This window comes from Anolis sagrei, chromosome 4, assembly GCF_037176765.1.
Source record: "Anolis sagrei isolate rAnoSag1 chromosome 4, rAnoSag1.mat, whole genome shotgun sequence".
NCBI lineage: Eukaryota > Metazoa > Chordata > Lepidosauria > Squamata > Dactyloidae > Anolis > Anolis sagrei.
Genome location: NC_090024.1, coordinates 154,706,610 through 154,728,228, shown reverse-complemented (window position 1 = coordinate 154,728,228; position 21,619 = coordinate 154,706,610). Strand labels below are relative to the sequence as shown.

General features: G+C 38.8%; 1 protein-coding gene across 3 annotated transcripts in view; it reads right to left on the bottom strand.

Annotated features, from left to right (window-relative positions):
• Nucleotides 1-3,564: 3,564 nt before the first annotated feature.
• The window catches only part of SYDE2 (synapse defective Rho GTPase homolog 2), a 50,219-nt gene continuing 32,164 nt past the window's right edge, over nucleotides 3,565-21,619 (bottom strand). For 2 of the 3 annotated variants that reach the window (XM_060773854.2, XM_060773853.2), the window contains exons 5-7: nucleotides 14,096-14,277; nucleotides 10,671-10,902; nucleotides 3,565-4,710 (exon numbers count right to left, since the gene is read on the bottom strand). In XM_060773854.2, the coding sequence (XP_060629837.2) occupies nucleotides 4,220-4,710; nucleotides 10,671-10,902; nucleotides 14,096-14,277 (905 nt within the window). In that variant the 3' untranslated portion in view covers nucleotides 3,565-4,219. Of the gene's footprint in view, nucleotides 4,711-5,245; nucleotides 5,304-10,670; nucleotides 10,903-14,095; nucleotides 14,278-21,619 lie in introns of all 3 variants that reach the window. The other variant, XM_060773855.2, reaches the window with a different exon arrangement.

Sequence of the window (21,619 nt, the reverse complement as noted above, 5' to 3'; positions counted from 1 at the left end):
CTCATTGCCACATGATTTCAAGGCAACAATGTAGTAATGGTGAGGCCACGGACCATATTTTTGTTCTTGTGGACAACTGGTGGTCCACAGACCACAAGTTGGGAACCAATGCTTTAAATTGTGGTTGCCATCAGTCTCAGTAAGCTCTGGCTAAAAGGGATAGCAATGAAATCACTCCAAAAACTTGCACAAGCGATAGATCCTTCACTGTTCCAGGTCAACATCATGACACTGAATTGGGAGTCCTGAAAAATTAATAATTTCTCTTTTAATATGATCTTTGAAACCAGACACATGTAGAAATCACCAAGCACTATCTCTTCAAATAATTGCAACATTTTGCAAAATACAATCCATTTTTATTTTTATTTCATGTTTTATTCAGAATTAACATTTATAGTTCAAAAATAATCCACTTCCTGTACACATACTTAAAAAAATACATCAGCTTATCAATAAATGTTTCAGGTTAAAATTTATGTTTTAAAACAGTACCATAATTATTGAATGAATGCATGTGTGTATTGCCACATTAATAATAAATTAATAGAAGGAGACTGGACAAAATGATGACATATCTATTTAGAGGTACATGAGGCAAAAACTGTGCACCAAATTCAGTCATCCTATGGTAAATAAATAACTAAAAATAACAATAATCAGACAATATATAGGAACAAGATAAATAGCACTTGAACCAGGGCCACAAGAAATGAAAGGGGTTGATAGTGTCATATGAAAAAAGCAAATTAAATTCTACAGTGTAGAGGAGGGTGCATTTCAAAATGTTCTAGAAAAGTTCACGAGGTCCCTGGCTAACCAGTGTTTATAAAAGATTGCTGTTTAAAGCACTTACTCACCTGCATTACAAAACCAGATTTCTTTTATGAGGCAACTGGTTGTATAATTTTTATTGCTTGGATCTTATTGCTGAACCAAAGACAAAGGTTGAGTTTTCATTTAGACTTGCATAAGATTTGAGTTTGCTTTGGTTAACTAATAAAATATTAAACATTTTTGAGCAAATTCAATAAGGGTTTATCACATTGACCCTTCCAAGGGCAAGGCTAACAAGGTGCCAATACTCACTTTTGACAAGTTAAAACTGTAAATCCATCATCTTTATACTGAATACATTTAATATTTCTGAAATTAAAGCAAAAACTACAAGCTTCAAATGTCTTTAGGGTTTTAGATGTATTATGCTTTAAAAGGCACACTTTCAAACAGACTGAAACAGCTACCCGTTCCCCCTAGAACTCTCTTAGCTCATATATCTGCCAATGATATAACAAGAACTAGGCTATTTAGCAGAGGCAACAGAGTAACTATATTGCTGCTGGATACTATATGATCTCCTTTCAAACATGGTTGGGCAAATGAAGAGCTGACCAATGTGAATTTTGGCACCTAACAGAATGGCAACATGAGGCTTGCATGTATGTATATACAAGTTGAGCATCCGTCATCCAGAAATCTGAAATCCAAAATACTCCAAAATCCAAAACTGTCCACATGTGTTGCTAAGATGATGATGCCTTTACTTTCTGACAGTTCAATATACACAAACTTTGTTTCATACGCAAAATTATAAAATGACCTCCAGACCATATAAATGAGGTGCATATGAAATATTGATTAATTTCATGTTTAGACCTGGGTAGCATTGCCAAGGCATCTCATGTTGTGTATACAAATATTCCAAAATCTGAAAAGGTCCAAAATACAGAACACTTCTGCTCTCAAGCATTTCAAAAAAAGGGATGTTCAACTTGTAGTCACAAACAAGCATACTACATGCATTTCAACTGAACACAAACATGCATATATCCATCTAATTTCTAATCTGTAAAATCAATACACTTTTCTGTCTGAGATACATATAATTTTGTAGTTAGGCACTGCACAAACAAGTAATAAATCCTAAGACCTATCCTATCTGCTTGTGAAGGTAGGGCACATGATCACCTGAAGATGTGTTCCCACACTCTGTGTCTTCTGTGTACACAGCTACTCCCTCTGACTACAAAATACTCTATCTGCAGATTCATAAGGGCTGACAGCTCCAAGAATCCGATGGTCAATATGGCCATTGACTATGCTGGAAACTGTAGTCCTAAAAAGTAACTTTTCCAACTCTAACCAGCAGCAAGTCTGAACATATAAAATGTTACCCTAAATTGTCTACTAAGAGTGCCAGTCTAGACCCACTTTCCTATTAAGGCGTAGGCAATATTGAGTTTAGCAAGGCATAACTTCTCAATAATTATGCTTGGAAACATAGCTACAAGTAAGTTATAGCCCGCAAATGCAACACTTCTTCTTTAAGACAGGGAGATTTGGCTGACCTGAACAATGACAAAACTATGTCCTTCTTCAAGATCACATGCAATGGGGTGTTCCCATTGAGAGGGCAATTTTGAGCTGTACCGTTCAGACTAGTCAGCACAAGATAAGGCAAAAGCACTGTATGTGGAAAGATCTTGGGGTTAGGCTGCACATGATCCTGCAGATACATCTATATTATTCAGTCCACTGTTTTAAGTTCTAACAGAAAATAAGTCAGGACTTCAAATCCACAGTGTCTTAAAGTCCACTTTTTCAAAAATGTGTATCTAATGTATCTAATTATCTCAAATAAAGCCAGGGCCACTGATAGCTGCTTGAAACTAAATATATTATTGCTTAGTTTATTGTAAAATTGCATCTAAGATTTAGAAACATCACTAGCATGTTTATTTCTTGGTATGCATTTTAGTGCACCTTTGTGAGCCACTGTAATATAAAACTACGAACTTTGGGGAACAGCCAATCTTATTTTCTCCAGTATCTTTAGGAATGCCTATGATGGTAAAATGAGCCAATAAGAAAATGGTTTGAAAAAGCATACTGCGTTATCTGAACTAATTAAGGTGTTGGACGCTTTGCAACAGGAGTAGGCATTATGAGGTCCTTCAGATGTTGCAGGGCAGCAATTCCCAGAATTCCTCACCTTCGACAAAACTGATTATGGCCGATGGGGATTTGCAAAACAACATCATCTGGAAGAATGTCCTGATTCCCACTGCTGCCTTAAAGAAATGTAAATTAATTCCTGAAAGGCAAATGAGGTGATGTTGCACCAGAGAAAAGTTGCACCAGAGAATCAACTTCTCTCTGGTGCAACATCACCTCATTTGGCAGTCCATCAGATAGACGTCTTTTAGAAATTGTGTTATTATTCAAATCCAATATGCTTTTTTCACAAATACCTATATACAAAGGACATGATCTTTCCAGGGTTGCAAGCACAGGATCTTGTACAGAGAGTCTTGTGTAGGGTGTAACAGAAGCCTTTGTCCACTCTTAAAGATTTTAATTTCTCAGCTGAGATGAGACAAAGAGGACGGGTTATGGGACCTCCTACTATTTCGAACAGCTTGCATCCATGTATGTGCTCTGTGGTAGGAAATGCTATTCCTTATATTTTGTTATGCATAATGTTTTTCCTCCATGTACAAGTGCCATACTGAAAGCAAACCGGACAAAACCCAATGTTTTTAATATATAAATATGTACAAAACAAAAGTTAGAAAAATATTTAATTTTTGCAGTTTTAAATAATTGCTGGAAAGTGTTAATACAGGAATACAATAATATTTGTACAATTAAATTTTTTCATATATATAGATAGATATAAAAAGCATTTTCTTTTCATAGCAGCGTTTGCATTGCAAGTGAAAAAAGGTGTCAAAATATGGCAGAACATGATCTACCTAGAGTTTGTGCTGCATGTAATCACAGAAGCAGCAACATTAATCCTCCCTTCCGGAACAACATCCGTATCAGGGCTAAAGTTTCAGGAACAAGGAGCACTGTTCCTATGTAATGTAGACAGAGATGATGCCTTGCATATCTTGCATAAACTGTCGAAATTTCTTAAGTGCATAGTACTGTGAAGGAGAAGGAGAAATTCTAGAATTGTTTGGCAAGTAATAGCACACCGTTTTAAACCCAGAGGGTCAAGCTGATGCCTTCTTCAAAAGAGAAGGAGGGAAGAGGGAAAGACAGAGCAACAGATGTGTAATGTGACTGCATTAACCCTTAACAGTGGATCCAAGCCACTGCACAATGACATTATTATACTTGCACCTGACCCAAGGTTGCACAGCTTCATCCCCTGTTGAGGGGAAAGGAGCAAGGAAAGAACCTACCAAGAAGGAGCTGGTGCAGAAGGCTATTAATAACGGATGTTGAGCTTGTTTTTATTGAGTTCCCGTTCCAGGTTTCCTATGAGGGTATCAATGCTCTCCTGCAAGTCTTTGAGGTTTACTCGGTGGTTCACAGCCGAGTCCATTGTCTGCATGGTCAAATAAGCCTGGAACGTCTGCTCTTTGGACGTGCAATTGGGGTGTTCAATCAGCTTCTCAGGAACATCAGCTTTGTTGCCATCATCCCCACTTTCCGTATCCTCTGAAGGGACATCATCATAGTCTGCTTCGCTCAGGGCTTCCTTGGGGCTTGCAAAGTAACTCTCCCCACAACCACTCCAGTCTCCAGCATAGCGGTTACTTGAAGGGCTGTCTAGCCTGGCCGTCCTGGACCTCAGGATCCCAGACATCTCTGAACTGCTTAAATTCAACATCTGAGGCCGTTGTTTCTTAGGTCTCAGGTAATTCACTGAGGACTGCTGCTCAGCTGGTGCAGATTCTTTGGCGCCTGAGTGTTGCACTAAGACAAAGAACAGTTGTAATACATTAGTCGAGAAATCAACAGCACAGCATTTACTATGAATTCTGTCCCCTAGTCTCTTCACTACACAGTTTAGAACATGCACTTTATACATGCATACCTGGCAGCCAATACAATCTACTTCATTTGGTTTTGCCACTAGCCAACAGTCTTATATTAGGAGATGAAAAAAGCCTAATAGAAAAAGATCCTATTTTGAAACTACCATGCCTTAGGCTATCTGTAAGAGTCCATCAAACGCTAAGGTGCCTTGATCAACTGTGCAAGTTAATCACAATCCACAACCAAAACACAGATCAAATAAGAGCCAAAGAGCTTCCACAGAAAGCAGGCACAGCAGGCAACATTAAACTAATTGTCAATGTAGTTATTATTCTAGAAAACTGCCCTTTTTTTTAATCCAAATGTGTGCACAGCCAGCTGAAACTTCTCAATGTTTCTTTCTAAGCAGCCATTAACTCCAGGTCAGAGGGAGGAAAAATACACTTCAACACACATTTGGTATTTTTATTACCTGAACTCATGGTTTTTACAGCACAAGAAATTAAGTCTCTCTTCTTGTTACCGGTTTCCTACAGTAAACAGTACAAATGTTTTATTGACCAAAGGGTGCTGCATAGTTCAACGGTAATAGATCTTTGTCCTGTGGATAACTATGATGTACGTACTCTTAACCATATCCTTTTTGTTTCATTTCAGCAACATGACAGCTGCTTTATACAAATGAAAAAAATCACTACTGCTGCCCAGGAAGCTTAAATCTATTTATAGGTTTTGATAAGAGAAGGGGCAAAGGAAGGGCCTTCTAACAGATGGTTGCACAGAAGGCAATCATGGTCTCTTCAAAGCTGGAGAAGTTGAACTCAATCCTCAGATCATAATAAGGGCAGAGGAGCTCCCTAAATTTTGTTACCGCTTGTATTGATACTGTTTTGAGATATCTGTGAGCGAGTGTGCTACAGTTTGGCGATAGTTGAAGTAAATTCAGGGGTAGAAATTGTAGATTTCACTAATCCTCTTGTCCCAAAACTGTCTGCACAATTTTAGAACTGGGTGGGGTGGGTTAGTCCAAGCCTAGAAAATGGTATCTTCAACGTCATGAAGTTAGAAGATAATAAGCAGAGGAGGAATGGATCTTGAATGACATGAAGACCCTAGGAAGAGGGAAAGAGTAGGCTACAATAGGGGTGCAGGCTGATATTTCTTATTCAACCCATATACCTGCTTTTGGAGCTTCGGACATGGTTTGTGTGCCGCATCTGAAACTTACTTTTAACAGGAAGTCAACATGGTCAAACATAAGCCTTTACCACATACTTGACAAATACATTAGTAATCTGATGATTCAGTGCTGTATCTACCTACAATTTTCGGGGAAGGGGTACGCTTCCTATCATTTTCTAAAGTTGCATGTTCAGCCATTTGGCACTCATTTAATATGTTCTTTTCTTTAGTCAAGAACCCAAGAAAAGAAAAAAAATCATAGCTTATTACAGTTCATATGTATTTTGTTTTTTTTTAAATTAGCATTTAAACAAATCTGAAGATAATTCACATTGAAAAGTGATTTATGTATAATTTAAAATATTAAATAAATAAATAAAATATACTCTCCTATGTTCCAAGTGAGGGCAAATGTCTCTGTTTCAAAACTATTTTCATGACAATGTCTACTATTACATTTTATCACTATTTCAACTGTGGAACTTCTTCAAAAAAAAGAGGTCAGGTTAACTCTCATCTTTCTATTTCCAAGAGGACTATGATATTTCTCTATTTATGATAATTCTATTTCTCTCTCGTCCTCAAAGTGGCACATCGAATAAAAATGGACCTCTTGTTCAACAGTGAGTTCTTACTTGTGAAGGTGCTGTTTATTTATTTATTTGATGTATTTATACCCCGTCCTTCTAACCCCGAAGGGGACTTAGAGCGGCCTTATAATGGACAATAATTCAATGCCATGTAAAACAAACATATAATCAAATAAGGTCAAGGAAAAACTTTCTCCCTGACATTAAGTCCAGTCATGTCGACTCTGGGGGTTGGTGCTCATCTTCATTTCTAAGCTGAAGAGCCGATGTTGTCTGTAGACACCTCCAAGGTCATGTGGCCAGCATGACTGCATGGAGCACTGTTACCTTCCCACTGGAGCAGTACCTATTGATCTACTCACATTTGCATGTTTTCGAACTGCCAGGTTGTCAGAAGCTGGGGTTAACAGTGGGAGCTCATGCCACTCCCCGGATTCGAACCTGAAACCTATGAGTTAGCAAGTTCAGTAGCTCAGCGGTTTAACCCACTGCACCACCGGGGACTCCCAATCAAATAAACATACACATGAAAACATAGAATTAAAAACATATAAATATTAAAACAAATTATTAAAACAACACAATTTGAAATCATATTCCAGGAGCCATTCCAGTCATTACTGCACATATTCCAACTTTGCTGATTGCACTGTGTTACTATCTAATTGCTCGGTACCATGGCCATGTTCTTAATTTCTTCCTAAAGTTCAGGAGGGAGGGAGCTGATCTTATTTCACTGGGGAGGAAGTTCCACAGCAGAGGGGCCACCACTGAGAAGGTCCTGTCTCTTCTTCCCACCAGCCACACCTGCGAAGAAGGAGAGCAGGGCTTCCCTAGACCATCTTAACCTCCGAGATGGTTTATAGAGGGAGATACATTTGAACAGGTAAGCTGGGCCAGAACCATTGACTCTTCTTTTATATTTAAATTATTTTGTATCCTTTCAGTTACTAACAATAGAGCCCAGGAATGTAGCGATGAGGACGAGAGAGAAATTGAATTCTTAATAAATATTTTACTCCCCCTAACTTTCTAGCATTACAGTAACTTTAAAAGTCAGTTGAGCATTTAGAAATACAGTTTAGGTATTCAAAGCAAATGGGCAGGCAAAGTGAGCCAAGATAATGTGAGCATAGCAAATGTGAGAAATCTAAGGATGTCAGAAATTGGTGGAATGAAGGAAGATTTAATCTTTACTGGGTGAGCAATGCTCTCATCCTTCCTCATCACAGCTTCAAATCTGTTTAAGCCATTGTGACAATTCTAACAGCCATCAACCGAAGGATATAATTTCATATTTCAAATAAAGTAATCAAAACATTAGTTATAGAAAAGACTTACAAAAAAAAATCAACATTTGTTGTAGTTTGCCAAGGAATCAAATCCTCCACATAACTAGGATGCCACAAGCTGGAACCAAACTTATGAAAGCGTTTATCCTAGCTACCACTTTCTGAGATGATCATGTGAATAAGCTCTCATTTGAGCCGAAATGTCTCCCTGCAGAAATGAGTCTTACTAGATTTATGGAAAGTCTCTTATTAGTCTTTCTGCTTATTTGATGAAAGCGGGGGAGGGAACCTGCACATCAACAAAAGTTCTTCTGTTTAGGCTTTGCTCTCTTAAGGCAAAAGGGTCATGTGTTAAACCTTAAGTGCCAGCTTTGTTATGCTTTTTGACTGAACAAGGATCATGTGTTTTCCATTTATAAAATAAATAAAAACCTAAGGAGCTGAACTAGAGAGCAAGTGCAGTTATCAAGTTTTCCAAATCCATTGGGGGATTAATGCTGGAGAGCCCAGACTCTGGCTCCTTCAGAAGAACAGAGCTCTCTCTCCAATGTTTAATTAAATTTAATGAACTTCAATTTAATTAAAATGTTGAATCTTTAATTAACGTAGACTGCATGGTACCATGCACCCACAGGAGGTTCTGAAAATATCTCCTTTGTGACACTGTTTGTGGTTTGTGTTGTTATTTGTGGTCAGTAAATGAACAGTTACATTGAAGATTCCTTTCCAGAGAAAACCCTCTTCCAAACATTTCATTGTTTATTTATAATTACAATGCATACATCTTGTCAATCAGAAACACAAAGCTTATTCACTATACATCTTATCTTGGGAAAGCATGTGATTTCTTCCAACATCAGGAAAATCCCATATTCTTATTCCTAAACTGACAATCTAGCCACCCTGAATGCAAAGATCTTGAGGGTATAGCTGGAGCAGACTCATGTGCCTTCTCAACGACTTTCTTAAGAATGTAAGAGTAGCTATGCTGGAGGACTAGGCTCAAGATTTCTAACCAGACTATACCCAGCAGATTGGAAAGACCTAGCTTTGGAAAACTTCTAGGTGGAGAGCTCTGTTTGTAAGGGTTCTTTCTGAGAGGATTTAGGAATCACCATTATGGACTGAGTTATGAAGAAACAAGACATACAACAATAGAAGACAGTGGCAGAAGCTCCGAATATCAAGGGCAAAGACAAATAAGAAGACACATGAACATGAACCTCTTCAGAAGATGGACACATGGTGCTAAGAGCCTTGTTTGGAATACACTGTCAGTGGGGATGATTCATGATATTCAGATGTGTGGTTCTAGATGCGTTGGATACATACAGCTTTTAACTTCTGAACTTGGTTGGAATAATATCTTCCCTACCTGGAAAAGATCTTGAGAAATAGTGTGTTGCTAACACACAAAAAGACAGAGACCAAGAGCACACACTTATAATGTTGTTGAACACTGAGTGAACCCAAATGTGGATAGTAAAAAATAATTCATATAACTCTCATTTATATTGTTACACCAGCCAGTTGTACACAGTTACTCGTTTCCTATTGGTATTGTAATGGAATTAGGAATCACTTATTTTATTATGCATCACAATGGGATTACCAGTGGGTAGAACAACGTTAATGAATACTTTAGATAGATTTTTAAAAACCTAATTGCCATAGTTGATGGCAAAACTTGGAATAAGATGAGATCAGCCCAGCTGACCTGCACATGCTACTGCCTTTTAACCCATTCTACCATTGATAAGTATGATCCATTTGTCAAGAGCAAATGGGAAATTGGCCATTCTCTTCTTTTGGATCTGAACAGCCAATTGGATCTCTTAAATCATGCAGAACATCATCCACTACAATTAAGCAATCTAATTAGCCTACTTTATTTGCTATGGTCACTTCTTTGGCTCTTCATCACTACCTGTAACAACCCAACTGAACAGCAATGAATGTTTAGAAATGTCACACATTAGAGGACTATGTGCAATTAAAACATGCAATCCTTGTTAAGCTACCCTCCAGGTATTGACTGGGAGGGGAACAAGGGAACTAAAACATGAGAGCAGGATTGAGCGAAGTGCAACCTTCTGTTTTTGTTGAATTATAGTTCACCTAGCATTCCTCACCAAGTTAGGGCTGATGGGACTTATAGCCCAACAACATCTGGAGGAACACAGATAGTGCCCTGCCACCACAGAGCCTTAATCTTCTTTTTACTTATCACATCTTTTGCAGACCATAAACAACCAGTAGGAGAAACAACTACTCTTGCCATTAAAAAAAATGCTGCTCTGCTTTTCATACAGAAATTCCAAAGGATTATTTCATAAATAATTGAAATAAAAATGAGGACATTATAGGACATAAAATGACAGGGGGGGGGGGGGTTCAATGCAGAGACTAAAGTTGAATTATAGTTCACGAGGAAGTTCAAACCTATCATCATAGTGACCCAAACAAAGATAAACAGATTTTTTTATCCACCCAAGGATTTTACTGGATTACCAGTATTAAGAAGTCTGTATTATTATCATCAGCATTGCTTTTTGAATTATCATTATCACTGCAATGATTTTAAATGTAAGTATCAGCTTGACTGTTACAGTCTACAATTTTGGATTTCAATTTCTTCTGAACTCCTAAATCAGAATATTTCCATCCAGCCACATTAACATGTGAAAACATATATACATTTCACCTAAGGAATTTCATGAAACCAATGCAATGGGACTATGGACTTTGGGGTAAATTAGCTGATCTGTAAGATGAAGGTGCTTTGCTGTTTCTAATGCAAATAAAACTTGTTCTGTGCAATAAGACATTTTACCTGGCCATAACTGGAGTAGGTAATGTAGGACCTCTATGTGTTTTTTGAAATCCAAGGCACTTGCGAGTTCTTCTGAATCAGTGAAAACTCTGTTGTTATGATTGGTTGTTTCCTGGCGCTGGCTCAGTAACACAGGCCCAAAACACACTGCTAAGTTCTGACAGGTCATTCTGTTTACTTCGTGGTATGAAGCCACCAATTTCAGATGGTCCAACAGCATCTTTAGAGTGGCCTTGAAACAAGATAAAATAAAGTTTCATACATCATCATCATCATTATTTGAAACACAACAAGATGAGTCCACAGCAAACAAGATCATTCTGCTGGCTGTTGTATTGGATCACATATCAGACACTTCCCAAGTGTCTAGGACTGTGTGATGTATCAGCGAATAATGTGTGCAGTAAGGTGGTCTTTTGCAGCTGGCAGGTGGTAATTTTGTCAGCACTGATTGTGTTTAAGTGCAGGCCAAGGTCTTTGGGCACTGCACCCAATGTGCTGATCACCAGTGGGCCCACCTTTACTGGCTTGTGCCAGAGTCTTTGCAGTTTGATCTTTTCATCCTCAGGAGTATTGTTCTTTGAATTCTGAATTCAGAAGTCCCAGAGTAGCTTGATGTGTTCATTCTCTGTAACCATTATTATTATTATTATTATTATTATTATTATTATTATTATTATTTGTATGCTGCTTTTTTAACAGAAACTCCAAGTGGAGAACAGTGCTAAAAACAATGCATGTATATGTATATGTTTATGTATATATATATAAGTGTATTTGGTGGGGGGGGGGTGTATACATACACACACAGAGAGACATTCTTATCCTTTCTATAAGTCTACTGAAGTTGGTGAGACAACTTTATTTGGCACCTGTAAATTTCTGAATACTAAAAATGGATCTCATGTTTTTTTTTAAAGTATTAACCATTTTTATTCCTCCCACCTGTTTGAATTTTATACATATACATTCATTCATAAACATTCTGTATTAATGGTTATTTAACTGTAACTCCATGCTGCATAACGTATCCATTTTTCTGTGTTTGGCTACCAAAACTTTTGCAGAAGCAAGTATATTGAAGCTTCCATATTAATTAATGTTGCACTATACCAAAGTCAGGAAGTAACATACGTTCAAAATGATCTCTAAAGGAAGGAACAGTAGTGGAGATTTTAAAAGTTCCTTTTTAGATTACAATTCCCATGATTTCCCCCAGTTTTTCCCCAAGGTCTGATCAATAACTGTATCAAAACTTTAAGCAGAAATCACAATGTTAGATTTTATATATTGTATATTAGATTAGATTTAACCTTAATAACCATTCTTTAGCCCGAGCGGCACCAGGAGCAGTGTGTAGGAGCTTTGGGGGTACAGAAAGCCAACTGGTAAAGACCAAAACTGAAGCTATAATGACCAGAAATAGGTCTCTGGGATTTAAAGTAGGAGTCTTTCCCAGTCCTACCTGGACTTGTTGCATTTTGAACTGAACATAGGCTGTACTGACAAGAGCATGGAAGACTTGCAAGATTACAAAGTAAATAAAATATAATGTTTTCTCTTTAAGATGCCCATCCCAGACTTAAAATCTACAGTACAATCCCATCCCAAAGGTAACAAGGAAAACAATTTGATGTTGGTGTTAAGTAATGCCCATCTTTAATTTAATACTTGGCTAATGTCAAGTAGCAATGAATTATTAACATTCTCATCTTAACCATGTTTACTCAGAAGCAACTCCCATCGATTTCAGTGGAATTTGCTGTTAAAACGTATGTTTAGGACTGAAGCCAAAGCAGAAGGATGAGGAAAGTGTAGGATGCAGAGGGGCTCATAAGTGGTCCTTTCTGTAAGGCTCTGGAGTCAAATAACTGAGAAAAAGTTGCCTCTGTCTAGCTCCCTGTCTATAAAATGGGACAGTGAGTTCCTTTTACCAGAGCCCTTCCGGAAAGAAGGTTAGAATTTCACACTGCAATAAAGTATGTGCTGACGGCATGTAAAATTAATTAAGCAACAGCTTTCAGACAGAGGTGCCTGAAAATTATAGCTGGGCAGAGGGAAAAAGTCACCATCTGGGAGCTTATCAAGTCAATAAAATTATTTTTCCCTGAGATATCCAGGACAAGCACATGACTGTTGACTGATGGTTAAATAATCACTATGTTCCACTTTGCTCAAAATCAATTTGTGTTTCCACCAACAAAGCTGAATAAAACCCTTTTGTTTATTTTTAGTCATTCACATTTTACAGACAGTGCACAATGCCATTCAATTTCGAGAACATTTGAGAATGTATTGCTTGCTATGTGAGGCAAGCATTTATTGGTTGCACACAACTAGCCAAAGTTGAGGTGCTTGACAGGGATCGAAAAAGGAGCACAGATGTCTAAGGTGATCTTATCTTTTAACCCACTGAAGAGGAGCCCCCGGTGGTGCAGTGGGTTAAACCCCTGTGCCGGCAGGACTGAAGACCAACAGGTCGCAGGTTCGAATCCAGGGAGATGCGAATGAGCTCCCTCTATCAGCTACAGCTCCTCATGCGGGGACATGAGAGAAGCCTCCCACAAGGATGATAAAACATCAAATCATCTGGGCATCCCCTGGGCAACGTCCTTGCAGACGGCCAATTCTCTAACACCAGAAGCGACTTGCAGTTTCTCAGGTCGCTCCTGACACGACAAAAAAAAAATCCCCACTGAGGAGGCAAGTCACTATTCTTTTAGCAGCTCCACTCTTTAATAGACTGTGTGATTGTACTCCAGAAGAAGCCCGCCTCTAAAGTCTTCCTTGCCTGAGAAAACCCTATGAAATTCATGGGGGTCACCATAAGTTAAAAAGTGACCCATACATCACTGGCTGCTTCTGGAGCCAAGTATAGTCCCAAACAAATTCTTATAGCCACAGAGGAGAATACAAATGAAAGAATAATAAATAATTACAGCTTGCAATTGGGTATTCTGAATGAGTTGTATCTTTGAAAATGTGGGTTAAAGTTTTAACTATTTCATATCAAGAGGAATTCATCTATTAGAAAGGGCTTGTGCTTCCCTGGGCATCACCAGGCTGATTTGCCTACATCCTGCAGCAATGTTTGTAATCACCCCATTGTAAAATTCGCATAGCTCATTAGTGAGGCCACATGGCTCAATTATAAGCAATGCCAAGAGGAAGATCTGACAATCAGTTGCAACATTCACACTGGCCTCAAACAGACAAGAGTTCTTTCTCCCATCCTGGACATTCCACAGATATATAAACACCACTTGTCTAGTCTCAACAAACCTCACAACCTCTGAGGATACCTGCCATAGATGTGGGTGAAATGTCAGGAGAGAATCCTTCTGGCCATATAGCCTGGAAAATTCACAGCAACCAGGAAGATCTGACATTTTGTAAGCTATCAACTATACATCAACAATACTTACCTTCTCAACCTCTGGGAGGCAGTCTAAGAGAGCCACTGTATGATCAGAATCACTAGGGTCATTCTCACATCCATTGGCTATCATTCTCAAGGGCTTTTTCCCCATGGCATCCAAAACGGCTTCATAAAGTTGTTTGGTTATCAAGGGAGAAGGCAACTCTCTTAAATAATCCTTGAGGACACCTTTATAAGAAATGCAAACAAAGGTCAATGAATATAGTAGAAAGTCATACACCAGCAGGCAACTACGTATGCAAACAGGATCCATATGCAGAGAGTATATGGCAGAGCTTGGAAAAGATATTCAGGAAGGTATTATAATTCCAGCTCTCGAGTCATTATGTAGTCCAAAACATAACATTTCCAGGCTCTGGCACGAGAATGTCACTTTAGGCGCTCCAAGAAACACCACAAGATCTCAAACCAGGAATATGACCAGGTTTCTTTTTTTGCTCACTACCAGATCCTGCAAAAACAAACTACCAAACTGAAAAAAAGCCTCTAATTCTTTATTTTACTTCTTTGTAGTGGAAATTCTGTGTGCTTATTGATGGAATACAATAAATAAAATACCTGAAAATTACTTAAGATGGACAGCTTTCATAACAGAAGAGTGTTTGCAATTTCAAGATCTATGTTTTATTAGTCAGAATGCAATAGGCAAGATACTATAACAATATGCAAGACTGAGAAACGGAATTCTTCCAAAATGTCTAAAGGTGGGCATATTTTGCAGCTAATAAAACTGCAGGTATTGATCCCTCTGTCTTAAATGTGACAACAGTCCCCAATATAGGAGAGCACTACATAGGTGATTCTTCCAACAGTGGTCTGAAAAGGCTAGGTCAATTTTATCACCATGTTCCATTGCTTGCCAGGTTAGATCTAAGATACTATATGCTACAGAAATATAGTGTTGTGCTTGTGGAATACGGCTGGATCAAGGAGCCACTGTATATTCCTCGAGAACACCTACTATTGGCAACTATTGATCTCCCCCATTGGAGTTGGCATTGCTTCATTGAGTAAGTTTAAGGAACAGATAAAAGTTGTTGCCCACTGAGCCAAACCCAATTATGTTCTACCACACTAAATGTTTTCCCTTCTGACAGAAAACTAAAACAGAAAACAAAAATACATGTGCAAATACTTTTTAAGACAATAAGAACTCAAACAAAAGCAAGTTTCATGAGGTTAGGTGGAATCTGTGGTATTAATGTACCTATGGCAAGAATATTTTAGATCTCATGCACATAACACATGTTAAATATAGAAGCACACTGAGTCCAAAAGAGAGAGAGTGAACTCTAGTGCTTTGGTTCATGGGAGCACACTAGGGAATTCTAAAGAACCTCAAGAAACTAGAAATCCCAAGATTCTGCAAGATGGAACCATGGCAATAATGGGGGCATTGAACTGCTGCAATAATGTAGTTCTTATACACTCTCACTTTGAGAAACCTGTGTGAAATAGCTTGGGTGAAATAAACCACACACTGAAATAAACTCTACAACTCAGACTTTGAACCATTCCATCCCTTGTTACGTTAAAAATACACCGCTTTTCCATCCATAATCTATATTTTGTGCTACATAATATCCAAGCAACTAACAATGATCAAAATCTCAGCTCCTTTTTAATTAAAATACCTTTCTATAGTTCATCCATCTAGGCAAGCACAACCTGCACTTTAATAAATGGCACCATTTAATGCAGAACGAAAACAAAGAGTGGGAAGTCAAGATACCAATTTAAGTATCTGCCAAAGAAAGGACCTGTTAATCCCCAAACCATGACAGAAATACCACTGCTGAGTGTTCTTTAACAAAGCAAGACTTGTTACGAGCCTCAATGTGCCTACCACAAATCCTGCCCTATGACCCAACTGTAATGTGAACTGTGTTAATTGAAGATGTTGTTAAGAGCAAAATCCTCAACAGCAAAGCAAGGGATTCTCTCTTCATTCCTTGGTGGTGGAGGAGGGGGCTCAAAATACCCCTCGACTGTGTGATTTCAGACTGTGTGATTTCAATGTCAAAGAATATTGGCCCCAGACAGAATGGAAAGGCTAATTGTATAATCACAACATGACAGTAAGCTGCTCTTCTTGTACTTCCCAGCCACAAAGAGGCCCAGAAGACTTAGATCTAATACTTGAGTCTGGAAACCCAATTGGTAAGGGATGATAGTTTACTGGTTATTTGCAAACCTAAGGACTACATTATTTCAAGCCAAGGGAGTTCACAAATTAATATAATCTAAGATGTCCAGGTGGGGCAAATATATTGTATCTATTCCTGTTTGCCCCCCCCCCCCCCGTTTGTAATTTCTACTATTTTCTGACAATCCCCAACCTCAGTGCCACATTTTATTCTCACTCTCCAATGGGTTTTTTTTTTCAATTCCCAGGCACATTGGTACAAACATGTATTATTGTACTGTGTTGTCGAAGGCTTTCATGTCCAGAATCACTGAGTTGCTGTGAGTTTTCCAGGCTGTATGGCCATGCTCCAGAAGAATTCTCTTCTGACATTTTGCCCACATCTATAGCAGATAAATTCCCACAGGCAGGAAGCAGCCAGGCTTTGAAGCTGCACGGTTATTCAATGCTAATCAATCACACTCGCTTCCAACAGACAAGAGTTCTTTCTCACAGCCTGGACATTCCACAGACATATAAACTCCATTTGCTTAGTTTCCAACAAACCCCACAACCTCTGAGGATGCCTGCCACAGATGTGGGCGAAACGTCAGGAGAAAATGCTTCAGGAACATGGCCATATAGCCTGGAAGACTCACCACAACTCAGTGATTCTGGCCATGAAAGCCTTCGACAACACATGTTTAAAGGCACTTTATGATGTGATTTTTAAAAGCAAAGTTTTGGCTTGGACACTTTGTGTTTATGGGCCTGGAAAACTCACAGCAACCTATTCTTGTATTCTTTTGGATTTTTTTAAAAAAATGTGAATTCTTTCAGTACAGCCCCTTCTGGTTTGCTGGAATTTCCCAACCACTTATTCCTTTTTTTTAGTAGTTTTTAAAAATTGATTTCTTAAATCTATAATGAGGCTTTTCTAAAGGGTTTTGATTATTTATAACATCAGAACATGGGTTGCTGAGATAGGAATACAATATTGCAGATGCTGCTGGGAATTGCCAGAAAATAGTCTGGCACAACAGAAATTTGGCTATTTTCTTTTTAGAAACCCTGAGAACTACAACAACAAACACTGCAACCTCTTCATACATTTGCTTCATCTGAAGGAGTTCTTTCTCTTCTCCTTTTTCCCTCTTCTAAAACTTTTTGAAATAAAAAACAAGATGGAAAATTGTGGCCTTTCAAACCATAGAATCACTTCAGCAAACAACATGCTGATTTTCAGAAGGGGAAGAAACCAGGAAATGTATAAAACCAAGAAATGCTCTGAAGAGCATTCTAAAGAATGAAAGGAGTGGATGCAGTAGCAAAATAACCATCAAAACCCAAGGAGCTGTATGGTGAAAACACACACTTAAAAGCCAGTTAAGAAGTGCCCCAAGCCAACCAAATTTATCTTGCAAATTATGGGTTTTGGAAATGTTGCAAAGGTGAATAAAGAACCTCAAGAAAAGTACCACCATCATTCCAACAGAAATAAAAATATGTTGTGTAAACAATTCTGCAAATAAATATTCAAGTGGGAGGAAAGGAATGTCTCCTATATTTTCGGAAGCACTATTTGAGACCTCTATTAATAGCATCGACATGGAGCTATGCAATCAAATCACCTGGTATTTCCTTTTCAAAACACTTTCTCCTGCTTAATTCCCAAACAAAATAACTTGTGAGCCCTCTGACCCGCCCCTTACCCCCAAATCCTTTTACCAACTGAGCCCTGGAAGAGATGGCAGTTATTTTTATGGGCTTGCCTCTCCTGACAGCTGCGTTTTTCTTGGTACAACCATTGTCCACTCAAAACTAATTTAGGCAGCAAGCTGAAAACACATACCTCCCCCAATCCACCTCATTAATTTCTCATTTTTCTGACCCGCTGAACTGTTAACTGTATGATATGCTTCACTCCAAGAAGAGAGTTCACATGGCTGGGAGCAGACATGATGCAGCAATATCAGAAGCCCGGCAGCTTCCAAATCCGGCAGGGTGCATTATCCCAAATCACATGCGCAGTTAATTGCGTGTAAGCCAGTGCCAGCCAAAGGGGCATTTCGCAGTCAAGGTTTAATAATTAAATGTGCATTCCTTGACCAACTGGGGAATTTCCAAAACAAAGCATGCCTTGAGAGTTGGTGTCTCTGTGTGTATCAATGCCACAGCCAAACTAAAATTTAAAAAAATAAAAGAAAACATCACCAAGCAAGAAGCAGCAAAGAGTTGTAATATTAAATTCATATGTGTTCTCTTAGTAATTTATGCATCAGCTTCAGCACTAAACTTGTGCCAATCCATAGCCCACTCATTTTGCTCACACATATCTTTCTCTTTAAGCAAGCCTTTGATTTTTAATCATATGGCAATAAGGCATTTCAAAGTAGTATATTTTGTTTTTGTTTCTGCCTTTTTAATTATGTTCTAAACACATTTATAACTGTATTTAAGCACTCATTTTTAATTTTTTTGTTACTTTTGTAAAACAAGGTTTCGGAAAAACCTTTAAAGTATGGTAAGCTGCTTTGGGCCCCATTCTGGGAGAAAAGCAGGGTATAACCTAAATAAATAAATAATATATAAAGTTCTGTTTAAGTCTACAGAATAAATCATACAAAAATAGACTTTGGGGGATTAACAATTCAATCACCACACACAATCCACACATTGGATTCACTGGATTATATCAGTTGGAAGGCAACTTTTAAAAGAAGAATGGAGAATATCCCAGTATAGAAGCTCACCATGCTGCTATACTGTTTGGAGAATTCTGGAAACTACCTTGCAAAGCAGAACCTTTTCAAACATAGATACTGCACCATGTTTTATAGAAATCACCTGTCTGCTATTTTCAGGCACTCTCAAACACAAAAAGCATAGCTTCAAGTAGTATACAGGCAGTCCCCAAGTTATGAACAAGATAGGTTCTGTAAGTTTGTTCTTAAGTTGAATTTGTAATTGGATTTTGAAAAAAAAAATCACTTGTTGTGGAAACAAGGATTGGTAAGGAAGCTTCAGTGGAGACACCTTTTCCTCATGATGATTCTTCCAGGAGTGAGTTTCCTTTGTGAAGAGTAAATTTCTCTCCCTTTCTGTTGTCTCATCCCTATTCTTAACTATGAGTGGTATGCAAGTCAAATGTTTGTAACTCGGGGACTGGTTGTATAGATTAATATAAGGGCTAGAAGGCTAATTAAAATTAGGTACATTCACGAGGGACTGACGAATTAATGTTTATATTAGTCGTGTTTGGAATGAACATACTTCTGAATACCAAATACTGGGGCACACAAAGTAGAAGGTCTGTTTGCTCCCATACCTTATTTTGGTATGGGAAATGTGCGTCTCTTTTCATGCCATTGGGACACAACTCCCAACATCCTTAACTGTTAAATATGCTGGATAGGATTGCTGAGATCTGTAATGAAATATGATTTGTGACCCCTACTCTTCTTATAAGCTGCACCAGGCTGGCCACAGTTGCAACCAGGTGTTGGACACAGTGGGCTCTTGGTTTTATTCTACAGGGTTCTTCTAACATTATCACTCCTCTGCATATTATAAAAGCAGAAGTGAGGTCCACACACAAATAAAAATAGCTGTGCAGGCTCAAATTAAAAGAGGCAAGATTACAGGAGGCATTCTCCTTGCAAAACAGCTGTAATTCAAGTACTGCTACTTGAAAGACTGCACCTCACAGGAAATTCCAATCTTGAGATTTATAATAATCCAAAATGAACAAGGAGAATAAGATGGGGAATTTTCCATTTAAAAAGGGAATCTAGAAGTACTTTTATTCAATAATATGAAAATTTAAAATTAAAATGATATCAGATGAGACTCAAGGTATTTTCAAAGTTATAGGGCTCATCTACACAGGACACAGGCGTCAAGGCAGGGGTAAATCAACTTCATGGCGTCCTCATGATGCACAGGGACCTTTGCCCAAAAGCCTGCCAAGGCTATATCAACATTTTTTAAAGTGGCTGGATGCTCTATAGCCAGCTTCTTTAACTTGCAGCCCTCCAGTTGCAGTTGGGTCTCCAACTCTCAGAAGCCCTAGCCAGCTTGTTCAATGGTAAGGAATTTTGGGAAGTGATGTCCAAAACACCTGGAAGGCTGCAAGTTGAAGAGACCTACCCTAGAGCTTCCCCAAAGCTTTGAAGCTTGCCTGTACTTAATGATAGTGTGAACAGCTGTACTGGTTCATACTTGGAATAGGCCACAGCTGTTCACATGGTCATCTTGCTTTCCCCAAGTGTGAGTGGTCTGGGGTCAGGTGACTGTCCTTGGCTTAGTGCAACAACTGGGGACAAAACTGGAGGTGGCCATTGCACATCACATCCACAGACATTGGCCAGAGTGACAAAGTGATTGGAGAAGGGATGGGGGAAGATGAGGGAGCAATTCTTCTTTTACCTCTCCCTCCCTCTCGTTATTTTGACATTGCAGCCAGTATCAATGGTTCCAAAGAACAATGACGATGGGTAGTTTCAGGCCAAGTGGTCACTGCTAAACCAAGGAGGGGAGGGTAAGGGTGGCGGTCCAGCAGCACTGAACTGAGCTTGGCAAATTCATGCTCAGTGGGTTCTACTAAATCAAGGATTAGATAGGAAGGTTAAGTGTAATGGTCCAGCAGCACTGAACCAAGTTCAGCACTGCTGGGCTGTGTATACTCCATCCAGCCACTGGGCAGCTCAGTGCCATGCTGCTGTCTATGCAGGCTCCTTGGGTGCTCACCCAGAGAACCGCACTCTGGATCATCACTGATGTCACCTGAATCACAGATAATAAACTGTTGCAGCATGGAGTGCTTCTATTCAGAACTGCAATCACTCCACTCTTTTCCATTCCCTTCCCCACCCCATTTTTATGCTCCAACAAGCATTCATACACCACTTTTTTATCCTATCAGAGTCCATCCCCCCCCCCCCCCCCTCTGTTCAAGAATAGGTTAACAGCTGAAGCAGAGAGAAGCCATTCCCTCAGGCAGCAGGTGCTGGGAACAACAGTGTTAGCACACTTGACATAGTTCCTGCACTCCAATCAAATACTGTCTACTTGTCTTGGCCTCCTTAAGTCATCTGAGATTTTCTGTATAGGAAAACACTGCAGCATTTCCAGTGAAGTGACACTCTAGTGGCAATCTAGATGACTTTGGTACATTGAATGGAGGTTGATGGTCAGAAGGATGGTCTTTGTTCTGTGTATTTTAATATATTTAATATATTTTAATATATGCATTTTAATAGTATTATATTATCTGTGTGTTTGAGCCATGTTGTACCCTGGCTTGATGTGAAAGATAATGGATTCCCTTGGATCAGAAAGCCAATTGTCCACTGTCCCAATGGTACAAGAGTGAGAGTGATACAT